The 25,601-nt window shown below is 46.2% G+C and overlaps 1 protein-coding gene across 1 annotated transcript; it reads right to left on the reverse strand.

The window, feature by feature from the left end:
• Positions 1–4,045: 4,045 nt before the first annotated feature.
• Positions 4,046–25,109, reverse strand: LOC119388311 (zinc finger protein 771). The gene is made up of 2 exons (XM_037656013.2): positions 24,738–25,109; positions 4,046–4,460 (listed from the first exon to the last, which is right to left on the reverse strand). Exons 1-2 carry the CDS (start codon positions 25,063–25,065, stop codon positions 4,150–4,152), a joined length of 639 nt encoding a protein of 212 aa, XP_037511941.1. The 5' UTR covers positions 25,066–25,109; the 3' UTR covers positions 4,046–4,149.
• Between the last annotated feature and the right edge of the window lie 492 nt (positions 25,110–25,601).

Consider the following 25,601-nt stretch of genomic DNA (forward strand, 5'->3'; position numbering starts at 1 on the left):
AGTGTGTCAGCGCGGCGTCACTTAGTTTAACTACTCATGAGAGATCTTTTCTCGATAAACACCTGTTAGTTTAGCAATACGCATGTCCGCAATCGTTGAATGTTTTTGTGGCGTTTTTTTGTGTGACAAGGCGTTTTTAGTGGCATAGCTATAAGTGGTGATTTTTCAATAAACATTCAGTTGGCAGTACAGCGCTAGTCCTGTTGTGTGTGTTCCTATTTTTGTCGTCGTTTTTTTCGCGCTGCTTCTAGTTTTCGCAATAAACACTGCATATGTACTCCTACGATACAGGCGTCATATCAGATTAACGTCTGTGGTTCCAGTGCTGGCTCCGCTTTTATAGCAGTCTAATAAACATTACATTTGTATTCCTATGATTCAGCAAGCTATATTGAAGCATTGCTCGACCTCGGAGGAATACATTAACGAAAGTTAAGTATGATATTCACATGATTGCACCATAAAGTGCACCTAAGTTTCGATAATACTGACGTGTGTACTCTAACGTGAGGGCTGACGTTACGTCGCACCATAAGTTATCCTTTAAACGCCAGTGTTGTCGACGTGCCTGGTAAGCCCACGATGTGCACACAGCTACTACACTTACAATAACACGTCGATCCACCTCGTAACGCTTGGCTCAAAGCCATAAAATACAGCATAGAAGTACTTGCTGACTGCTTCGCATGAAACCGATTCCAACAACGCGTGGGATCTGCCGAACTTTTATTTGAAACAAACCTTCACAAACTTTAACAAAGGAACATCACGATTACCTTTAACCGAAAAAGAAATACCACATATATGTAACCTGAGGCAAGCTCGTGTACAGCAGCGCCTCACGCCTTCGAGACACTATGTAACTGTGAGTTACAATAACATTCAAGATTCAATCAAAAACGCCTTCAAGCAGTGATCTATATAGTCCCATTAAAGCTTGGGCTGCATGCGTCATGGTAATTCAATGACTAAAATAGCAAAAATGGCCCATCGCTATCCGGACGTGAGGTTCCTTGGGGTCTTCCCGCCAGTGCTAATTATTCGAAAAATAAACGAAAAATACTCGGTATTTCGAATATGCTTTATTGGACTAAATTACCGAGCAGAATAGAAAGCTATCTGATTCGTTAGTCGAAGTTCTCGAATTTTCGCGTACCCTTATTCCTTGCTGATTTCATTGAATAGGCACTGGTGAACGCACCAAGAGAAACTCTGTACTGATGGTTTCCTATTAATCCCCCAAAATCTAAGTAATTTTTAAAATTTGATTGGCTTATGTCTGAGGGAAGTCACGTGATTCGCAGAATCGTGTTCTGAAACTGGAAGACGAAAACTTAACATCGAAGTAGATGATGACAGTAATATAGTTGTAACTCATTGCTTCAATTGTTTGGTAACAAGCACACGAGTACAAATAAATATTCAAGAGAAGCTTACCTGGGGGCACATAATTTGAGATCGACATTTTGCAGGACAAGTGACTTCAAGTTGGAATTGTATGCATATTTCCATTATTCTATGTGATAAGATAAGTGACTATATAAAAAAAGAAACAGAAAGATTGTATAACAAATATACAACAAATAGCTGGTACAACAAATAGTCGATACAACAAATAGCTGGGGACATTTGAATAACCAAAAGCAGACAGTGAAGCTGAATACGCACTTCAGTTGCCAGTGTCGTTCTCTACAGATGCAGTCACCTGCACCGAAATTAGTTTGATGCGTTCCGGGCACAGTTGTACAATTTGATTAAGTACCTGAGAACACTTTAAAAAACCAGACCCATGTTGGATCGGACCCGTTTAGCTTTGTGCCTTAGCTTTGATGTTGCTGTGCACAAGAATCATGTATCTATTGCAGCCCATCCAGCTTGACGCACACGAATAAAGCTGCGTCATGTTCTTGCAGGGGGTTCTTGCTGCTTTATAAAAAGCCCTTCCGTAATGCATTCGGTATGTGAATTTTATCTTTTTCCGTAATCACCTAGTTACGGTGGGTACTGAATGAAATGACAGCCACGGTGATTCAATAACACGCAGTCTAAGGCGGTCTGTAGGTCATCGCGTAGGGCGTAAAGGAACCGAATCAATCGCAGTTTCCGCGGACAATCTGTACGGAACCTGCCCCCTGCTTGTGTTGTCGCATAGCTATGGTGGTCCCCTCGAGACACCGCATATAGCACGACTGCACTGAATTACCGCGGTGAAATGTTTCCGCGTCATGACAATGTTCGAGGGGGATAAAGCTTTAAACATAACTATGCCCATAAATATTGCACGAACGAACATGAGGTGATATGCGTGCGCATTTGGAATGAGGAGTCCTCCCTTTGCGTGGAGATCACAGTCATCAACAGGTAGAACATGCTCGGCCAAAGGCTGTCGAGATTTCGATGGTGTCCCTTTGTGAAAAACAGAGACGTATACCCCTCATGCGAAGACGAACAGGAACCGGAATTAGCAGCGCGCACAAGAAAGAAAGGCACAAAAAGAAAGAATGCACAAGACAGATAGGACTCGATTACATAAGCGATATGCTGCTTCAGTATACGCCTCATCGAATAGTGTAGTATACGCCTCATAGCACGGAATAGGAACGAAAGGGCATATCCAATGGCGCGACGACTCCCCCCCCCCCCCTTCCCACCTACATACCGATGGCATACACGCACACACACGCGTATCTCTTTTGGGAGAAATTCATCGTTTGGTTCAGCATGCATGTATAACGACACGCAGTTCGACGAGTGTTGCAAATGTTGCACATAAGGTGCATTTCTGGAGGGAGTACCGTAGTGCAACTAAATTCCTTTCAACATAAATAACAACGTGTTTCGGTGACTTTGGCGAATCTTAAACGAACTGCAAAACGACAGTTTTGGAGGGGAATATGCTCCGGCAAGCTTTGCGTGAGATGAAATGAACTTTGAGATTACTATAGCCAGAAATCCTTAAGAGGGGGGCACATTTTTCAGCAAAACCTTGTCTCACTGAAAATAATATCGCCACATTGCACGTTTACACGGATTGCTTACGCTTGCATGTAGCCGCGAGAAAAAGCTTAAATACCAGTGGTATCGCGAAAACATTATTTTTTTTTTTCGCACACTCGGCACTTCAGCTCAGATCAAGTGGCACAGCTTACAAGCACGTGTTCGACCAATGAAGTGAATGGAAGCATTTCGAAATTGCGACATTTCGGCCATTGTCTCCGGAAGCACAAGGCTCGAAACACCTTTACAAATTCTTGTATGGGTGTTCTAAATTCATGATCGGATACGCTCACGACTGCGTGCTCAGTTGAGGTTAATCCGCACCCACTCTCTCCACAGCCAAGAAAACGCCGATCAGTTAGTGCACGGTGAACAATTTTCCGAAGTGAATTGGGCCGGCGCAAAATGTTCAGTGTAGTGGATTATATGATGTTCATATGAAGTAAAACGAGCGGGTATCAAAACAAGAACAGCTGCCCCCGTGATGCATCCTTTGGCACTGTTCCAGCTCCTAGAGTCTGGGCGTTCATTCTGCCCGAGTCACCAGCTGTCTTCCAGGCAGACTGCCCGACCTTCATCGCTGGCGCCACAGTCCTCCACAGCGGCCCTTCCTAGACTTACTTCAATTTGTTAGTGCCTTCAGGCACACTGAAACAATAAAGATAAGCAAACAAAAATATATAGCTAAGTGGTAGACAAGATTCCATGTTTGCCTCTTTTCCTCCCTTTCAAATATTAAGTGCTCGTTTTACTTCACAAGAATATGCCCATCAACTGGCCAGTAGTTCTCTTTGTAAGGTCAGGCTGGTGAACTGGTGATTAGGGCAACCATGGCGTATTTCAGCTGCCTCTAGGTAACTGCCACTACGTGCAGCAAGGAGGACGTGCTTACTAAAACCAGAGAGACAAACGGCGAAATTATATAGGACTGCGCAGTATACATGTAAAACCTACCACTTCCTGTCGGTGTGTACGCCAAAGATTATTTTTCATCAGTTCAAAATAGTTTTAAAAAATAAAGAAAAATGGACAAGACAAACGTGTCAGAACAGAGAGACGTTAATGACATATCACATCGGAGGATGACGGAAAGGTTGAGCATCCCCTCGCATTTCGGTCTGCGCACCAAAGGTCACAGAGAGTGCATTCAGATCAGGGGTTTTCGGGTGGTTGCCAGCGGTTGCAGCGGCGAATGGCGTGCGCCGTCCACTGATGGCGGGTGAGTGCGTCGGTGCGCGTGTAGCGATGGCCGCATCCGGGCTGACTGCACACGTGCACGCGCTTGTGTGTCTCGTCCAGGTGCGTCTTCCGATGCTTGCTGAGGTGGTCCTTGCGGGCAAACCGCTTGGCGCACAAATCGCACGTGTGCGGCTTGTCGCCGCTGTGGATGCGTCGGTGACGCGTCAGCTCCTCGTTGCGCGCAAACGCTCGCTCGCACGCCTCGCACTTGTACGGCCGGTCGCCTGCGCACAGGAGAGAGAAGGGCTGTGTGACCCGATTTTCACGCACCAAGAAACGCCAACACTTGGATCGCAACACTTCGTTTCTTTTTTTATTGTTTTACACGTGCTCTCGGTGGCGGCACAGCTGCAAAGCCCGTGTATTGAGCGTCCGATCCTCGTTCAAGAACTGAAGCTCGCCATAATAATCTGACCGTCATACTATCTCTGAGAAGCAACCCGCCACGGTGGTCTAGTGGTTATGGAGCTCGACTGCTGACCCGTAGGTCGCGGGATCGAATCCCGGCCGCATTTTCGGTGGAGGCGAAAATGTTTGAGGCCCGTGTAGTTAGATTTAGGTGCACGTTAAAGAACCTCAGGTGGTTGAAATTTCCAGAGTCCTCCACTATACGGCGTCCTCCATAACTGCAGCCAAGTCTTCCTTGAGCAACTGGGCTGCTGCTTTTGCAAAGTTTAGCTACCTTATTTGAGGCCGTGAACACAACGCCAACGTTTGCTCGAGCACCCACCTTTTTATGTTGTGGGATATCCTGTGCAGATACGGCATAGCGGCAAACTTTTTTCGGTCACCAAAATTAGCTGTCCTTCCGACCTGGCGATTGAAGGCGGTTTTTTGAACAGCCATTCTGCGAGCGATACCACAAGGTGATCGGGATATCCTGCTTGCGTCAGGCGAGTTCTCTGCCAATTAAGGCTCGTCCCCAAGAGATGGGAGCAGAGACGAGGCAGATAACGCATTATATAAGATAACAGCATTATACAAGCAAGTTAACAAATGTTTTGGGTAGTAATAACAAAGAATAAAGAATATCAAGTGAGCCTTCTAGGTAACAAGAGTACAAACGGTTCCGATGGTACATTACAGGTCGAAGGTATCAATAACGAGATGCACGTCCGATTACCAAGCTCATCGGGAGACTTAATTTTTGTTTAGCTGTCCACGTGGGAACATCGTCGTGGCAAAATGACAAAACAACGAAGCGAAGCCAGGTGACGTGAATAACATCCAAGTGATATCACTGTGCGAGGTATACTGAGACATGTTCACTGCCTCATGTTATAGGCGCGCGCATCGCTTATATACCGGGTGTTTCACGTAACTAGAACCAAAGATTTTTTAAAAAGTGGTTAACCGCAACTGAATGAAACCAACGACATATGGTATGCTGTCATATATATGGCACTTTTTATGACAATTTTTATATTGCGCTTAATTAGTCAATTAACTAAGATCAATTACGCGGATTTTTTAATATTCAGTTTCGGGGCAAATACATTTCCTTACGTTACAGAGGGCATTACAAAACGACCGATCCAATTTTTTTGGTAACGTACATGCTGCGTGGTGATCTTTACAGCAGAGCTGTTATGGTCGAGGTTTGGCGTGTGTCGTAGATAGAAAATTATCATCATCACGAACCGGCACGCGCTCTTTTCGTCCTCTTCTTCATCGCCTTCCTCTTCTGCTTCGCTCCCAGACCAAGTGCGCCGATTTGTCCGGCGTGGGATTCGATAAAACTGATGGGCGAGAGAACGAGTACAGAGAGAGAGAGAGAGATAGAGAAAGAGAAATTCTTGGTGAGGCGAGAGTCGAACCCGCGTGCCCACGATCCTAAGGCGAGCGTCTCAGCCACTCAGCTATCCAGGCACGCTAGCAGAGCCTAGCATAGCCTTGTATAGCATAGCAGTATAGCAAGGAGGTGAGAAAGGGAAGTGAGAGTGAGGAGGAGGGAAAGGTGAAGGGGAGACCGAGCAGGGAGAGAGATATAAAGAGATAGAAAGAGAAAGAGGGAAATGTGTGGGATCTAGTGTGTGGGAATCGTGAGCGCCCTCCCCTCCGGCGCCTCGTTCCCCAGCTAGAGCGTGTGCAGGCCCCGCGCGGCTCGAGCATCGGGAACCGCCGTTAAACGGCAACATGGCGACCGTGGCTACGACGCTAGGCCTTTTTGTCTGGTGCAAGCGCGACGGCTGCATTTTCGATGGAGGCGAAAATGTTTGAGGACCGTGACTTAGATTTAGGTGCACGTTAAAGAACCCTAGGTGGTCGAAATTTCCGGAGCCTTCCACTACGGAGTCTCTCATAATCATGTCGTGGTTTTGGGACGTTAAACCCCATATATTATTATTATTATTATTATTATTATTATTATTATTATTATTATTATTATTATTATTATTATTATTATTATTATTATTATTATTATGGGTGGGTGCAAGTCATCACGAAGGGTTCACGCGCTGCTTTGGCAAGCGGCTTCTCGTCCGTGCGCTCGACTGCTCCCTTTTGCGTGATACTTTTAGCGCCGCCGGCAAGCTTGCTCGCGATCGGTCTTGCGGAGTTACCCCGCACAGCCCGCAATCCAGTGATTGTCGTACTGTGTTGCATCTTGGGTTAACCCGTGTTTGTTGACAGCCTGCCTCGAGTGCCTTTTCTGCGCCATGTCAAAGAGCTGACGAACCCGACCGTAACGTCTTTGTGCGCTACCGCGGTGGAGAACGTCGTGTCCCTTCCCGGTCGCGCTCGCAGGGTAAACTTCTCGCAAACCTATCTCCACAAATGAAAGGGAAGAAATAGAAAAAAGATAAGAGGCGAGAGAACGACTATAGAGAGGGAAGAGAAAGACAAAAAAAGAAAGAGAGAAAGAAAGGGAAGAAAAGATAGGACAAAGACAGAGACATAGAGAAAAAAGATAGAAACACATAGACACAAAAAAGATAGACAAGAGAGCAAGAATAGCCATGTATAGTCACGGCCGCTCTATGAAAACGCACCGCACGGGGTGCGGCCTGCTACGTCGCCCGAAACCGGCGTGAATAGCCTCGTTCTCTGCGCCGCCGCAGCGGCGCTGCTGCTGCGGGAAAAGTCCACGCGGATGAGAACGTTCCTTTGGCTGTGTCCGCATGCTTCGTGCAGCGCTTCGCGTTTAGATTTTATAGTCCCGAGAGTTGTGCAAATCTCACCGCTGCCCGCAATGCCACTAATGGGCTCACATGAGGCCCAATGACGTACATTTGCAAGCGAACTCATCTAGGGCCATACGACCACCGTTGAAAAAAAAATAGCGAGTTATTTATCGAGCGGCCGCCTTGATTGAGTGGGCTTATTTGCCGTGGAAAAGAAAATTCGTAAAATTAAAGATCTTATGAATGCTTGCGTAATGTTGGATAAATATTTTCTGGTTGATTTCACCCGTTGATTTCACCCGTTGATTTCACTCGTTGATTTCACCCGTTGATTTCACCCGTTGATTTCACTCGTTGATTTCACCCATTGATTGACCAACATAGTTTTGCTGTGTGACCCGGCACGGCAAATTGAAAAGGTTTCTCGTCATCACGTGCTCGTAGCCTTTACTTGAACATGCCTTCCAAAGCACACACTCTCATAATAATATTTCGTCATATTTAGGCTTCTTGCTGCCGAAATTGCAGACTTGGTTGATGATGAAAAAAGCTTTTTTGCCCCCTTCGTCGGCTGATTTGAGCAACTCCACAAAGTCCTGGATTTCTTTACTCTCATCGTAATCTTGAAGTTGCTGCCTCATTATGTCATGCACTTCCTGTAGTTTCTGAAGCGCGCCTTGTGGACGTTCAGTTTTCATTTTGAGCCGGTGCTCTGTCATTTTCGCATCATTCAACACGTTCACAATGTTCAGCGTTGTTTCACATGCTTTGTCGACAAGCAAAACATTTCCAGGATGCATTTCTGCTGTTCTTGTCGAGTTCTTGTCGCTCATCGCTCTCAGAAGAAAATGAGGCAAGTTCACTTACTCTTGTATGCTCCAATTCCTCACGGTCAGGCGTTGCTCCTTCCACTGCATCAAAAACACGGCCACAGGTGCTTCGACGTCGTTTCCGCCCCTGTGTTTCTCCATTTTCTTTTCGCATATACTCTGGGTAGTTCGGGAAGACAGTGGGAACAGCTGTTGGAAGCAACATCTTCAGGTTCGTTGACTTCTTATAGTCCTTGTCTGTGAAGTGTATACATAGTGAACACACCAAAGACCTGTCACTTGGCTTCCAAAGGCTTCCTTTTCCTTTTGATCCCTGGCAAGAAATGTTATTTAGCCATGATTTACGGCGCTCTGCGTCGCACGGGAACTCGTGGTATCGGATTAAAGGGCCCTTTCTTGCATTCGTATTACACAGCGGCACGCCGCAACAGTTGCGCGGCATAGCGCTACGTGTAACACGACGTGTGTGCACAAAAAAAAAAAAGAAGCGTGCAGGCGAGAAGCGACGTCTCTCCAACCCGTACAGAGAATGTCGTCCGCCACTGATTAGTGCCGGCTTCCCGGGGGAGAGCAATCCCTAGCAATCCCAGCAATCCCGTACTATTAGCGCCCCCACCAAAAAAGCGGCAGCAACTTACAACTTTTTTTTCACAGCTGCGCCCATACAAGTCCCCGCGACGTGACAGGCCGCACTCCGTGCGTGCGTTCCATGAAGCGGCCGTGGTATAGTATAGTATAGTATAGTATAGTATAGTATAGTATAGTATAGTATAGTATAGTATAGTATAGTATAGTATAGTATAGTATAGTATAGTATAGTAAGGGTTGGGCAAGGGAGAGGTGAGACGGTAAAAGCCAAACCAAGCCAGGATCAGCTAGGTGCCCACCAGCTCTGCTGTGACCCAGCCTTGCACGACTTAGCGCAAGCTGCACTATTTTTTTTTCGCCATTTAAAGAAAGCGCGCGAAATGTGAAAGAAAACCACGCGACTACTCATGCGCTATCAAGGTCCCTGCACTGTAAACGAAAATATACCCAGCTGGGAGATCTTGGGGAATGATGCTCCCGCTACACTCCGGTGGCCTCACTCAAACTCGAACACATCGGAAGTGCCAGAGTATATACATTCATTCGGTGCTGTTTTACTTCTGTGCGCGACGGACGGAGGAAAACGGCGCTCATTTCCTGATTATACTCCGGTGGATGCTCCTCAAGTACTCCGGCGCATCGCTCAGCGGCTTTCATTGGCTGCTGGAGCAGTGACGTAGGCAGTGATCGCCGGGCGGCCGGTCCCCAGAAACCATTGTTAAAGATCTTCCCTTTCGTTCGAACCATCGCGGGGTCTCTGACCGACACTTGCCTTCGCAAGGTAGAGGTTGGGTGATTGGGACCCCTGCTTATATGTTCTGGGAACGGGATGATGACCAGGCTTGTACCCCTCTTTGCTGGACCGGACGGTGCAGCTAACAAAAAGGAAAGGAAGTGGCCTGCGCGGGGTGAGTCGGCGGCCGAGGAGTGAAGAGAGACGTCAAGCAACGATAGATGAAGGATCCTTGTCTAGCTCTTTAACAGTTGTAAATATGTAAATAAACTTTTTGTATCATTTGCAAACCTAGTGTCGTCGAGCTATCGAAATCGAACCCTTTTATAACAACCAACATTGCACAGGCCAAGCCACCCGAATCGAAGTGCAGTGAGGATTGGGCGAAGCCTTCGGCCGCGCTTGGAAAAAGCAAATCGTTCCGTGCACCTTGTGGACATTACAAGCGACTAAAAGCGTCAACGAAGGTTGTCATCGACAGCAGAAAGTTGCGGAAACCTTCATCGTGTGATGGTGCCGTGCGGCAAAGGACACACTGCGATCTCGCGAATGCGAACATGCAAGCGGACGGTCGGCGCAAAACTGGTGAGTGAGCTATTTTTTAATTATCTGCGTCATTTTTGTCGAAAAGTGCTAAAATTGGTTGATAACCAAACAGGTTACCAAGACCAGGCTAGCATTACAGGATGGCAGTAAAAAATCCAGCGGAAATTTCGAAAACACGTTGCTTGGACCCAGGCCCGTAGCCAGGGGGGGGGTGCCCCCCCCCCTTCCGAAATTTTTATGATACATGGTGTTTTACCGAAAATAAATAATGAAAATAGGCGTTTTTCGTCATCTGGCTTGCTCATGTTCCTTTTCTTAAAAACCCGGCTCTCGTCACTTTCCTATGAAGAATGCTATGTCACGCTGATAACGCGCGCGCATTTCGTGAACGGGAAGTGCCGGGACCGCGGTGATAACGCGAGGAAAGTACGCGAGGTGGATGACGATCATTGTTGTGTGGCAGAAATACTCTCCAAACACTCCGTTTTTTCTTAGAGTGTAGCGCCAGATTTCCCTCTAGGTATTATAGTAAGAAACTCTATGTATTTCACGGGCTTTCTTTAAACGCCGGAAAAAAATCACCACACAGCATGTACGTATACTATCGGCGTCAAATGAAACCCGAACAGCGGCAAGCATTCGCAATGGCGTAGTGCGCGCCCTCCAGTAATCACCATTGACAGGCGCGAGCACCATGTTTGACAGCACTGCGCATATGCGCTCCTGTCCATGGTGATTACAGGACGGCGAATGCTTGCCGCTGTTGGGGTTTCATTTGACGCCGATAGTGCGTTGCCACAAATAATTGAATCGGTCGCTTTGTGATGGCCTCTACAGCGTAACGAAACGCAGTTGGAACTAAAGTGAATATTAAAATTATTAACGCGATAGCGTTAAAGAGCTCGTATCGCAGAAATTGCGCTGTCGGCGTCGGGGCCGTTGGTTGTGAGCGAAAAATCATCATCATGTCCGTGACCGAAAAATCGAAAAAGCTGCAAATAAAATAAATAATAAAAATGTTGGGTCCGAATGAGAATCGAACCCAGGCCGTCTGCGTGGCAAGCAGGTGTTCTACCACACAGCCACACCTCTGCTTGGAGCTGCACTGAAAGTAACTTTCATGCTTCCCGAAAATACGCGTCCTGTATACAGGTGTCACAGTACGAGATGTAATATCGCAGTAATGTTGCGTGGTACAAGCGTACATTGCCATCGGGCGTCACACCATGCCAATATCATAACGACTTGGTGGTTTAAAGACAGCCACCCATTACAAAAGGCGCACACATTAGTGCGCGTATTCCCTTAAGACCACGTAGTGGGTGCATCGCAGCTTCGAAAAAGTTTCTCGCGCATAATTGCTCCTGGTTTAAAGCATGCTACCCATTACATAAGGCACACGCCTTAGTGGGCGCATTCTGTTAAACCCTCGTAGTGTTCGAACTGCGCAGTAGGAACAGAATATCGCTATCGCGTTCAGCTCTTAAAGGCGAAGCTTAAGCGTCCCCCAATTTTTGCATAATTGATCTTAGTTAATTAACTACTTAAGCGCAATACAAAAAATAACCTAAAGAGCGCCACATGACGGCAAACCATATGTCGTTGATTATATATGTATACATTCAGTTGCAGTCATCACCATCATCAGCCTGTCTACGCCCACTGCAGGGCAAAGGCCTCTCCCATGTTCCGCCAATCAACCCGGTCCTGTGCTTTCTGTTGCCACGTTATACCTACAAACTCCTTAATCTCATCTACCCACCTAATTTTCTGTCTTCCCCTCACGCGTTTGCCCTCTCTTGGAATCCAGTCAGTTACCCTTAATGACCACCGGTTATCCTGCCGACGTGCTACGTGCCCGGCCCATATCCATTTCTTCTTAATTTCAACTATGATATCCTTAACCCCCGTTTGTTCCCTGACCCACTCTGCTCTCTTCCTGTCTCTTAAGGTTACACCTATCATTTTCCTTTCCATCGCTCGCTGCGTCGTCCTCAATTTAAGTTGAACCCTCTTTGTAAGTCTCCAGGTTTCTGCTCCGTAGGTAAGTACCGGTAAGATGCAGCTGTTATATACCTTCCTCTTGAGAGATAGTGGTAGACTACCATTCATGATTTGATAATGCTTGCCGAATGAGCCCCATCCCATCCTTATTCTTCTAGTTATTTCACTCTCATGGTTCGGCTCCGCGGTTACTACCTGTCCTAAGTAGACGTACTCCTTTACAACTTCCAGTGTCTCGCCACCTATCGCCAAGCGCTGTTCTCTGCCAAGATTGTTCCACATTACTTTAGTTTTATGCATATTAATTTTCAGACCTACTCTTCTACTTTCCGTATCCAGTTCAGTAATCATGAGCTGTAATTCGTCTCCCGCGTTACTCATCAATGCAATGTCATCAGCGAATCGCAGGTTACTGAGATACTCTCCATTAACTCTTATCCCTAATTCTTCCCAATCTAGGGCCCTGAAAACCTGAACTTGGCTACATATAACGCTAGAACTTTATCTAGTGAGGCGAGTCTAGCTGTACTATTCGAGGAATTAGAGGGTGTTAAATGGGATGTAATAGGGCTCAGTGAGGTTAGGAGGCCACAGGAGGCTTATACAGTGCTGAAGAACGGACACGTCCTATGCTATCGTGGATTAGCTGACAGAAGAGAACTAGGAGTGGGGTTCCTTATTCATAAAAATATAGCTGGCAATATAGAGGAATACTATAGCATTAATGAGAGGGTGTTATGTATCGTGATTAAGTTTAATAAGAGGTACAGGATGAAGGTGATACAGGCCTACGCGCCTACATCAAGCCATGATGATCAACTGGTTGAACGCTTCTACGAAGACGTAGAATCAGCAATGAGTAAGGTAAAGGCACAGTATACTGTACTGATGGGCGACTTTAATGCAAAAGTATAGGCAAGAAGCAGGCTGGAGATCATGCAGTTGGGGAATATGGCATCGGCTCTAGAAATGCCAGAGGGGAGTTACTAGTAGAGTTCGCAGAACGCAATAATTTACGGATCTTGAATACCTTCTACAGAAAACGGACTACTCGTAAGTGGACGTGGAGGAGTCCTAATGGCGAAACTAAAAATGCAATAGACTTCATAATGTGCGACCACCCGGGCATTATACAGGATGTGGAAGTAGTTAACAAGATCCGATGCAGTGACCATAGAATGGTAAGATCTAGAATTCAACTAGACGTGAGGAAGGAACGGCAGAAACTGATACGCAAGAAGCCGATTAATGAACTAGCTCTGCGAGGGAAAGTTCAGGAATTCGGAATTTCACTTCAGAATAGGTACGCGGCTTTAACCGAGGAAACCGACCTTAGCGTTGACGCAATGAATGATAATCTGACTAGTATCATTAAGGAGTGTGCAGTGGAAGTCGGGGGTACAGTCGTTAGACAGGACACTGGTAAGCTATCCCAAGAGACGAAAAACCTCATTAAGAAACGTCAAGCTATGAAAGCCTCAAATGCAACAGACAAAATAGAGCTGGCGGAGCTTTCCAAGTTGATCAATAGGCGTAAAGTAGCCGACATAAGAAAGTATAATATGGAGAGAATTGAGCATGCTCTAAAGAACGGAAGAAGCCTCAAAGCTACGAAGACAAAACTGTGCATAGGCAAAAATCAGATGTATGCATTAAGGGACAAGGAAGGCAAGGTCACAACCAATATGGATAGAATAGTTGAGGTAGCGGAAGAGTTCTGCAGAGATCTGTACAGCAGCCGAGACAGTCAGGGTGATAACATAAGAAGCAGTAATATCCCAGAGGAATATGACATCAGTTGCAGTGAACCACTTTTATTTTTTAAATGCGAAGCATTTCTTAGCGAACCTTTGGCACTTTACGCGTTTCTATCTACGTATCTATCTATCTAGCCGCCTACGTCTGGGTGCTCTCATGATCGCCTCCTTAACTTAATGTAGACCAAAATTGGCATGGTAGGGTAAGAAGATTTGACGAATATGACTGTCGGGCCATGACATGAATAACGTGAAAATCCTGTCGCGTACGTCGTCAAACCATTTCCTCCAGGCATGTGTGGCACATACCCGTTTACCACGGGTCTCGGTGTACGGGTATACGCCACAGGTGATTGACAGTTTACATCTGCCCAGGAACGGACGGGGAGAACAGACATTGGTAATGTAAATGCGATAGCTTTAAGAAAAACTGACATCGGAAGCGTTGACACGACGAATGGAAAGAATAAAAATTGGAACCCAGAAGGAATCGAACCCAAGCATTCTGCGTGGCAATCGGGTATTCTACCACAGAGCCACGCCAGGTCTATAAAGTGGTTTGGAAAAGCAGCCTATGCAGGCGTAATGTCGGTGCAATGTCACTTGTGTTTGTGGTGCTGGCTATCTAATTTCACGAGAAAGCAATAAACACTACAAATGTACCCCTACGATACAGGCGTCATACTAGATTAACGTCTGTGGTTCCAGTGCTGGCTCCGTTTTTATAACAGTCTAATAAATATTACCAGGCACGTAGGCAAAGGAAGAGGGGGGGCGCCCCCCCCCCCCCCCCCCGCAATTCGTCCAACCTTCTATATTCCCGGGCAACTTTTTCTTCTTTTTGCCATGGAAAGACTTTCTTTCGAACAATTAGGCCTTGCCCCCCCCCCCCCCGAAAAAAAAATCCTGGCTACGTGCCTGAACATTACATTTGTACTCCTATGATTCAGCAAGCTATATTGAAGCATTGCTAGACCCCGGAGTAAATTAACGAAAGTTGCGTACGATATTCACCTGACTACACCATAAAGTGCACTTAGTTTCGATAATACTGACGTATGTGCTCTAACGTGAGGGCTAACATTACGTCGCACCATAAGTTACCCTTTAAACGCCAGTTTTGTCGACGGGCCCTGTGAGCCCACGATGTGCACAGAGCCACTACACTTAACAAAAACACGTCGATCCACCTCGTAACGCTTGGCTCAAAGCCATAAAATACAGCATAGAAGTACTCGCTGATTGCTTCGCATGAAACCGATTCCCAGAACGCGTGGGATCTGCCTAATTTTTTAATAATTAGTTCTAGTTACGTGAAAACACCCGGTATAGCTGTTATGCGCGAGTGGGCTATATTAACGTTGCTCGCGAATTTGGGAGTGTCAAATAGCTCTCCTGTGGTTTCTCATATAATGTGAGACCCCCCCCCTTTTTTTTTTTAACTTGAAACAGGTGCTATTGAGCGTAAAGACATGTTCCTCTGCAATATGCGTCGCACTCGACAAGCGCTTCCAAACCAGCTATGGTTGACACGAAGGACGCAGTGAAAGCGTTGTAATCGCTATACGGTAAAGATAGGCGAAGAGGACTCGCATGAAAATAAGAAAGACCGAAGGAGAGGTTTCACATCACCGCTGTGGGCTCCCGCTTTGTTGCCGTTGATAAGGAAGCAAAGGTGCACAATATTATCGCTCGCTGCCACGATGAGTGTTCGGGAGTTTCCGCGTATGCAACCGCATATACACCTTCTCTCCCAACTTTTCTGTTTTTTTTTTTCCTTCTTGCATGAACGACCTCGAAGCTCGGGGAAAGCGCGCCGCCGATTGCCGAACCCATCTTCGCCGTGGCTGCCTCCCATTTTCGATTTCAACAATCGATGAGATTAGATTAATAAAACTTGCAGGGTTGCTCCCCGTCGCCGAGTTAACGAAGATAAATGAGCGTTGGAAAGCGAGGCACGAAGGCTGCGTCCTCTCCGAGTCCGCAGCGCACTCACTGCTCATAGTTGGTAGCGGCTCTTGTTGACGCCAACTCAACTATCAGATCCCGTCGTTGACATAGCGAGGTCACTACATACTGAGCCAAGCCATCATTGTCCAAGTTGGTGCCGCTGCTGCTAAAATATCACAGGAATCTCACCAAAGTGCGCCTAAATACTTTTATAGGCCAATCAGGGCTGCAGTGTGTATAAGTAAATAAATAAAAAAAGATTGTGGCACTACTTAAAATCCCACGATCAACAATCATAAAAGGTGTCAGACACGTAAACGTAAACTCTGCCGAAGCATCGCTAACATGTGCCTAAATAATGCACTTAAGAAATCATGCCCTCATCTTCTACAGCAATGTTTTTTAGAACAAGTAGGTCGCCTGCAGGCGTCAAGCTACCCTGACCACGCGTTAGTGTCGGTATCTGATGGGTTAGTAAAAAGAATAGGGAAGCAATCTTGTTGTCAACAGAACAACGATAAGAGTAGCAGGAACGTGAAGGTTGCAGTCATTCCATACATTCATCGCATTCCACACAACCTTAAGAAAGCTGCTCGAAAGGCCGGTGTGAACGTCGTATTTTCCGCCCCGCAAAAATTATCCAGACTGTGCAAATTGACAGAGCCGTGCTCCAGTAAGCCACCCGTCTGTGACATGAGCCATAAAATTAGATTCGTTCAGTACCAAAATGACATAGTGTACAACATTCCGCTTTCTTGTGGAAAGGTATACATAGGGCGTTGCATAAACGAACGCCTAAGAGAACGCGATAATAATGTCAAGAATGGTTCCTACGGTCATCTAGCAACTCACTACCAAAGGTGCTCATGCACCGCGAAATTTGATCAGTGCACCGTCATATCCCGCAACCGTAATCAATCCGCCAGACTCATAGTAGAGTGCACTAGAAGAGAAACTTGGGCTAGTTGGTGATTCATCATTGTGAAGGAAAAAACAGTGCTACAAATGGACGAGGACTAAGGAAGAAAACACGACACGGATGTTCTTACAAATGTATAGATTCGTCATGAGTTGTTAGTTGTGTAGTTCTTGTTTGCTCTGCTGCGCAGACGATATGGAGGGTCATGTGACCGAGTCAGCTGCTGTATATATGTGTGCGTGTGTTTTCCAATAAAGTTCAGTTGCGAGTTCAGCGCCTGTGTCGTGTTTTCTTCCTTAGTCCTCGTCCATTTGTAGCGCTGTTTTTTCCTTCACAATCATAGTAGAGGCCAAATAAATTTTTGAACGCACAGAATCATATGTAAGCATAGCTTCATTGTCATTATCAGAGAAAGAGTTGCAGTTTTTGAATGCTCAGTGATTTGTAATGCTCATGCCCTTGGTCACGTGCTTCAGTGTATATATGTGACGCTTCTCTCTTTCTAATAAACAAGTTGAAAGTTGCGCAGTGTGTGTCCTGTCTCTTCCCTAGCCGCGTCTTCAAAGCGCACCCGCATCGTCGACACGTAAACGTACGGTCTGTCCACCGGCTCCAAGTTGACAGACGCGGCCTCCTCTTCTTTGGGTGTCTTTACATATTTTGAGACACGCAAGCTCCACTCAAACACTGTCGTATTTTAGTCCGCGCACCTACATGTCAGCAATGTTGAAGTTTAGCGTGACAGTCGCGGTTGGTAAACGAACGTTCGTTCACGAGAGTAGGTATAGAGGTGCACGATTGTAAATTTAAGCTTATATGCTTTCGACCTTCGTTTAGATCCCAGCGAACAGCAAAATGACATTGCATTGGAATATGTGCAAAGACGCTATGACACTGCGCACCAGGTCTCAAGGCTCCTACATGCGCATACTAGCAGGTGAAATCCCCCGTCATTGCATCATTGAGGTAACAAGAAAAATAAAGAAAGGCACAGCGATGGGGAAAGGGGCACACACACACACAAAAAGAGCTCCCCCCTTTTTGAAAGCGTCTTGACAATCAGTAAATCATGTATCCCTTATACGCCTGATCAAGGCAAACAATGACGCACGGCCGGCAGGCTCTCTCGCCGCCGCGAAGGCCGCCTTTATCAGACTGGAAGTATAATAAAGCCTATCGCCTTATTGATCGGCTCGATGCGTGTTCACAATACATTCGCAGAACGTGTGTCGAATGCGTAACCACTGCGCAGAGAATGCCAACAAACCTTGCTGCCAACCCCGTTGTCATTACCGCTTCCTGCGGTGTACGCGGTGTCTCCAAGGGGATACATGACGTCAACAAGAGAAAAGATCCATGGAAGATGACACCTCGACAAGGCACGACAGCAGCTGTCGATGATAGAGGCCAGCTCGCAAACATTGGTAGTCACCAGTTACGAAATGTAACGGGTGAGTTCGCAAGGCGTATTCACTTGGAATGAAATCCATGTGGATTTCATTCCAAGCGCCATCAAACACTGTAGTTCTAGTTACATTTTTTTTTCTTAACAAAACGTCGTTTTTGCGCAGTGAAGCAGAAAAGTACCTGGTATGCCTACGTATTTCGTCGCACACTGTGCAAATTAGTATCTACATAGTGGTGTGATCCTGAAAATTTCGTCAAAGTGGGTACATTTTGCCACTTCATCTGTTACAATTCGTAAATTGCACAGTGTACCATAACGTAAATCATAAAGAAGATAATTAGTAGATTTTTGTTAATTAATCTAATCTTATTTCTGTTTTAACGCAAGTAATGTCCGCTGCATGTAGTCATGGAGTGATCGCGCTCGACGACATATGATTATACTGTCTGTCACAAGTGATTTTTTTAAAATTCTGTATTATTTCTAAATTATTACACCCGACATATTAACGAAGTAGGCCTAAAACCACGACCGGTATAATCTACGGCTTCCTTTCGTTCGATTCCATTCATGCGCGTTCATGCGCTATAGAATACGCTCCGCTTAGACAACTGACGCAGCGCGAAAATTGCGAGCACGCAGTATAACAGAACCGTTAGTTTGTCCCGGCCCAGAGGCCATATTATGATTCCTTTATCATTCGTTTTTCCCTTCAACATTGGTTGACGTAGAGGCGCCCTCACTGTCAAAGAGATTGGCTACGAGGACAATAAGAAATAATGAAATCTCAAAAAAAAAAATTCTTGCGTATGTAATGTAGCTTCATGAACTCCAAAATATTGATATGTCGATATTGCACTAACATATACTCCAGTCGCAAAGGTTCTCTTTATGGAAGTTATGACAATTTCCGCGGGAAAACTCCGCAGCTGAAATCAGCCAAGAGCGTGGATAAAAAAACTTGCTCTCAAAGTATATACCGCGAGGTACTACACTTTCGAATTAAGCCATGTTGCCCGACTCGCCATCTTGACGGCTCTGATTGGGCTGCTAAGGCTTCATTGATTGACTTAAATTGCTGCCATTGCAGAATTTGTCAATACGGTGGAATTCCAGTGTCCAGAATAGCATCCCCACTGACAGACTGATGTCCGGCCAGGCGTGTAACGAGTATATAATTGGTTTGCCAACTCGTAGAAAGACGGCGCTTTTATGCAGAGTGCTGAGGCCGTTTGAGACGCTGGGATCCCTGCCCATGGAGCTGAACAGAGGCCGTCAATGTCCGACCACAGTGCCGAAGCTTTTGTTTGCGCTAGTCTGTCGCAGCAGCTGTTTTCCGTTGAGGTAAAATGCAAAAATGCTCGTGCTTTAGTCTAAACGTGCGCTACAGTATCGTGGATCATAATATTAATTCAGAGTGCTTCCCTACGACATATCTCACCGCTCAACTATTGCAATGTAAACAAATCTTCACCAGAAATTCAAATGGAAGAGCAAGGAATCTTTTCAGCAAAGTAAAAGAAATCACAGGAGTTTTCCAACCAATTCTCGATATACAGTGAAACCTCGGTGATACGATCACAGCTCATACGAATTTCGGGGTGATACGAATTTTTCGTTGGTCCCGGCCAAGGCCCATTGGCCTGCAATGTAATGGAGTGCGGTTGTTGCGAACCGATTTTCACCCAGCGACGTTTGATACGAACCTACGCTACCACCCAGGTATGAAGAGGTGCTGTCCGCGCTGTCGCGGAAGACGCGCCAAGCACGTGCGAGCGCGGGAACGCAAGAGTGGGCATGCGCTCCGCCCCGCCAAATTGTCAGAATCACGGTGTAAGAAAAACACTTTTCTAAGGGTCAGAATAAACCTCCAGAGACGCGTCACGGCCTCCGAGATTGTGTGCGCGAATCTTTGAGGCTCTTATGTGCCTCCGTGTGCCTTCGCATTTAGATTACAGAGGACATTAGCGCCATGCTTTTTTTTTCTAACGCGTCAACGCGGGCTGCTGTCGTTGTACTGTGTTCACACGTGCCTGCCTCGTGCATGAGACATCCTATGGACGAGGACCGAAAGAAGGCGAGGACGGTCTTGGCGAAGGAGTCGGGCCTCAGAACGTCAACATGTGCGACCGTTGAGATCGCACTTGTGCGGGCACGGCCGTAAATCTCCCCAAAAACATCCCCAACACTTCCGCGATAACAAAATCATAACACAGGACCGTGGTTTTGTAATTTTGTCGCCTTGAACCATCGCGTCAGAGCGCTTCTTTTGTTACTTTTGCTACAGTACTCTTGTGTCAAGCAAAAAAGCATACTAAAATTTGTAAGGGGCTACTGCTGTCGCGGGTCACAACGCACCTGGTTCATTAATTAAATACGCGCGAACAGGCCGTATATTTATGAGTGCTGGTATGATTGCCGACATCTAAAAACTTAACTGACAATCATTCAGGGTTCTTCCTGACGTTGCTGCGGCCCTGAAAAACAATAAATGAAAATGTATGCCAGCTTTCTTTTGTCGCATGCTAATTTTCTATGCTTTCTGGTGATACGAATTTCGGATGATACGAATATTTTTGGTGGTCCCGCGAGATTCGTATCACCGAGGTTTCACTGTAATCCCTAACACGAAAGGAAAGCATTTTGCGATGGCGGAAGGCATAAAGAAAAGATGAAAGAAATGCGCTGGAATTGTCTTTCTCAAATGAAACTGAGGAAGAGCCTCGCGTAGACTTCGAGTATGAACTAACGAACAGTCTCAGACAATGAATTAACGTGGGCCATACAGTGACTACGTATACTTCCCAGCACAGCAAGTGGACTACAGCATCCCTACAGAGATCCAAAATCAATCAAGGCAATTACAAAACTATGCCAACAAATTTGCAAAATAGTAGAATGGGCAGCAGACTGGAAGGGACCTCCCTTTATCCCATTGTATAAAAAAAAGGTCATGAAATAGAACGCTAAAACTATAAAAAGCGTCACCTTAATATCTCACTTTAGCAGACAACTACTCCAATTATTAAATGAAAGGCTAGAGCATTACATGGAGAGAGAGAGATGACGACCGAGCAAGTAGGTTTCTGAATAGGGCGCGGTACGAGAGACCACATGCAAGTATGAGATGATTAATGAAAACCTGTTAGGAATAGCAAAAGCCTTTGTATTTTTGTTTCATCTGTTACAGCAAGTCTTTATAGTATATCCTAGCAAAATAAGTGTTCCCGAAAGCCTTATAACTCTATATATTTAGGAACTCATACACCTGACAAGACGAGATTGACGAGTGTTTGTAACACAGATTAGTTCTAGATAAATAAAAAAAAAGGAAGTCAGGCAAGGCTGTATTCTTTCTACATGATTATTTAACTTATACACAGAACATGTTCTCAGAAACTGCGACATCGAAAGCTGAAATATTGGAGTAAAAATTATTGGAACAAAGGTAACCGATTTACGATATCCAGACGACACTACATTAGCAGCAGGAAGCACACAAGACTTAAAACTTTTCATTCTCTTGGCAAAAAAACGAAGCGTGATGGTTGGCCTTTCCTTTAAACATAGAAAAAAGAACTGAAGTTATGAAAACAGGTAAAGAATGGAGTATTCAGATCTATTTAATGACGACGTATGGATATCGTAGAACACTACGTCTTCCTAAGGATCCAGAATAGGCGCGGATGGAAGCTCTACAAAAGAAAGCGACGAAGAATAGTATTAGAAGAAAGAGCAGACTTTCAGAGACTATGAAAGACAAAGACGTCAGGCTGAAAACTAAATTTCGTCAAGTAAACGCCTTGGTCTTTCCTGTGTGGGTGCGAGTGGTGAACCTGGCAGAATAATGAAAGAAAAAAGCTAGCTGCTTTTTAGCTATGGTGCTGGCGCATGGCTTTGAGAATCCCACGGACTCCCAAACGAACGAATACAACGGTCACAGGAGAGATCAATACTTAATAATATTTCGAAGCAAAGATAGTGAAACAAAACATTTCTTATTTTCGTCCTGTCGTGCGAACTACCTGTCGTCGATTGATGCTCGTACTTTGAGGAACGTACAGTTCGATGGGGTATAGCGTAACTTCATTTTACATTATTTTCAGTAGTACACAAAGCACTTCCACTAGCATCGTAAGCACTCGTCAGAGCGGCCGTCGTCCAGCGTTCGATCACCCACTCCTCGAAACGCCCCGGTCTCCAAGACCGGAGTTCAAGGAAGCGGAGGAGAAAAAAAAAGTGTAAATCTTGATGTCTGCTTTCTTTAACCATTACAGAAAGAAAACGAAATAGAGATTTAATAATTGATGGAGTTTTACGTGCCAAAAACATGATATGATTATGACGGTGTCCCCACTACGCCGCAATGGGGACACCGGATTGATTTCGACCACGTGGGGTACTTTAACGTGCACCTATATCTAAGCACACGGGCGTTCATTGCATTTCGCCCCCATCTAAATGCGGCCACCGTGGCTGGGAATCGAACCGGCGAACCCCGGGCTTAGCAGCGCGATGCCTTACGTGCAAAGCTACCACGGCAGGTAACAGGAAAGAGAGTATGCGTACAGTTCACCAGTTCAATGGGACCAAAATTAATGCTGTAGTCAAGGTGGAAAGATAAAACCAGGCCACACATGCTATTCTGGAGGCTATACAGGAAAACGTCGTGAGCGTAAAGAGCTTGTATTAAATAGGTCTCACTGGAGGTCATATATATTACTCTTAATCAGGTCCCGCTCAAAGTGCTAGATACAGCCAGGAAACCGGACATTTCATCTGGTTTCCTGGATATAGCCAGCATTTAACCATGACCTGATTAAGTGTGCACTCATGAAGGGTGTCTCCAGAAATCGCCAACAACTCGACAGGTATACTAAACAACATTCTGCAGCTTTTTATTTCGTGATTCAGACCTGTTGTATGTGATCTGCCGCGATAATTATACTACAAGCAGTTCATTATTTTCACGGTTGCCTCCTGACCAGGCCCTTTAGAGTAGCGCATAATAGATATTGTTGTGGCTTGCTTATGCCTTTAACGGCTTGTTGCAAGTCATCTCGCGATTACCGTAACAATGCAGTGTTATATAAAAACCGCAGATTGCTGATGTATTGCCCGAAAACCTGGAGCAAGGGCTTTGTTTGTAAGTGCTCTGTGCCACTAGTCGACTGCCCTTGCTGTACTACGATGTACGTGCAAGATCGGGATTGGCAGAAATTTGCTCTTAGGAACGTATATATGATACAAGATGTTTCACGAGCCCTGACGTTCGAAGACTTGCGGGCGATCTCTGAATGACAACAGAGGCCGTCTGCTGATGGTACGAAATCAATGACAGAATAATGATGATCAGACGCATGCGAGCGCTATTTATGTTTATTATCCTTATCCATTTTCATTGCACATACTGACATACTATTTCGTGTACATATATCTTTATCTTTTCCTAGGTTCTGCGCGTGAATAAAGCATTGGCTTCCCCGGTCTCACACGAGGTGGAGGTGCAGTAACTGATGTAAATGCATCGTTGAGCTACAACTGGTCTTTCTGCTATAACAACAATACTACACTTCTGAGATATACAATAGGTGCGGCTCGCTGAGAATGAGTGCATGAATCATGGAACACTGGAATGCGCAGCTTCAAAACGGTGGAAGAAGAAACGCTGAACACAGGGCAAATGTACACCCCAGAAAGCGATCTTAATGCGAAATACCGGGTAATATGATGAGAAAAAGCCTATTTTTTTTATGGCTGGTATTTGAGACAGTAAGCGTAGGTGCGCCGCTGCTCTGCTCTCTAAGGTGTTCTATTTCAAAGCTGCTTCTTAGTGAATCTATCTGCATAGAAGCAGCGGCATCCTCCGGTCTCCGACTCGCGAACGTGCCAAGTGTGAACTCTTAAAATATTGTGTATTTAGACTAGACTCGTTGTTACCCGATAATACGTGAATTTTGCGTCGTAGCAAAAGGCGTACGTTTCGCATCCTGTACTTGCACACGCAGAATAACATATTTGCATGGCTCAATATTACACGGCGTAAACAAATGACGTCACTATCCATTCGTCGTCGCACAATATGCTGCATGCTACCATGCCTATAAGGTAACGCAAGCGCAGCGTCTTCTCCGATATCCGAGCAGAGCGCGAAATAATATCGTAGTCCTTTTGTGCTAATGGCACTCTTCGAGGTAAATTCATGAGACGACATTATCGTGACGATTTCTCCCCTTAGTCCGCTTAAAAACTGAGTGATATTTCCGGGATACACGTTTACGCTTAAGGACGTAACTACAAGACGGGAAAGCCACGCACCCGTTTTGAGGCTCCTTCGTATACAGTGGCAGTAATGGAGCGCACATGCCGGAAAGTGCGTGGTCGCCGAGCGTGTGCGCGACCGACGCAGCAGGAGCGCGTCCTGGCGCTTTGTCAAAGCTAAGAAAACGTTTAGAGACCGTCATCGACAAAAACAGCGTGTTCATGACATAAGCGCATATCTTGCCGCTTGGTCATGATGAGGCTACTGCTGCATGCGGCACAATGAAGGCTTTAGCAGAACCAGTTCTGTAGGACATGCAAACACCTCGACAGCTTAGTCCAGCACGCGCGAGGCGCCGTGAAAAGGTAGGTGGGTATACCTGTGTGCACTCGGAGGTGGCCCACGAGCTCTCCGTTGTTGAGGAAGGGGATGCCATAAGAGCACTGGAGGCGCTTGACCCTGACCGGACGGAACGCCGAATTGGGAGACGGAGCCAGGCCCGCGGTCGGACGGCAGCAAGCGTCAGGTGGCCGCGGCGCCTCGTCAACGGTGCTTCTGTGGAGACGCGAATCCGAGTAGCCGTGCAGGTCGACGGCTGGCGCGAAGGGCCTCCAGAAGACCACGTCCTCCGCAGAGGCGCACTGCCCGAGGGCAGTCGAGCCGTGCGGGAGGCCCCCTCCTTCCATGGACAGTACGCACCGTCCCATCGACGCCGCGGCCTGAGTGATGTGCCGCGAGCGACAACCCCTTCCCAGATTATGCTTTATGAAGGCTTATTTCGGGGCGTGTAGCCAAGCCCACCAGCGCCGATAGAGTCTTTTTTTAACGAGTGCTTCCAGACTCGATAAGAGAACAATAAGCGCTACCTCGCGGCTCGAGTGGCATCCCCACGTAAAACAAGAGGCCTCGCTCCCCCACTGACGTTCTCTTTCTTTCATCCGCGCTCATATCGGCGTCGAATTGATTGACAGCAGTCCCTCGCGCGGGGAGGTCGTGGTCACATGCGGAGTGATTGCACGTCAAATGTCGACCGCTTCCTGGTGGCATGTCTGGGCAAAATTATCACTGAGGCAAAGTACGCACACCTTTCACGTGTACGCCTCCGATTCGCCAATTTGCTGCATGTATGTGGTACGCTTAGCGAGCTGCGGTTGCAAGAGTCGTTACCATGAAACTATAGGTGGCGGGTGTTGACGGCGTCGACAATGCTAGCATTGTTGTTAACTGTCGAGACGGTTTTTTG

Source organism: Rhipicephalus sanguineus, chromosome 1 (genome assembly GCF_013339695.2).
Source record: "Rhipicephalus sanguineus isolate Rsan-2018 chromosome 1, BIME_Rsan_1.4, whole genome shotgun sequence".
Taxonomy (NCBI): Eukaryota; Metazoa; Arthropoda; class Arachnida; order Ixodida; family Ixodidae; genus Rhipicephalus; species Rhipicephalus sanguineus.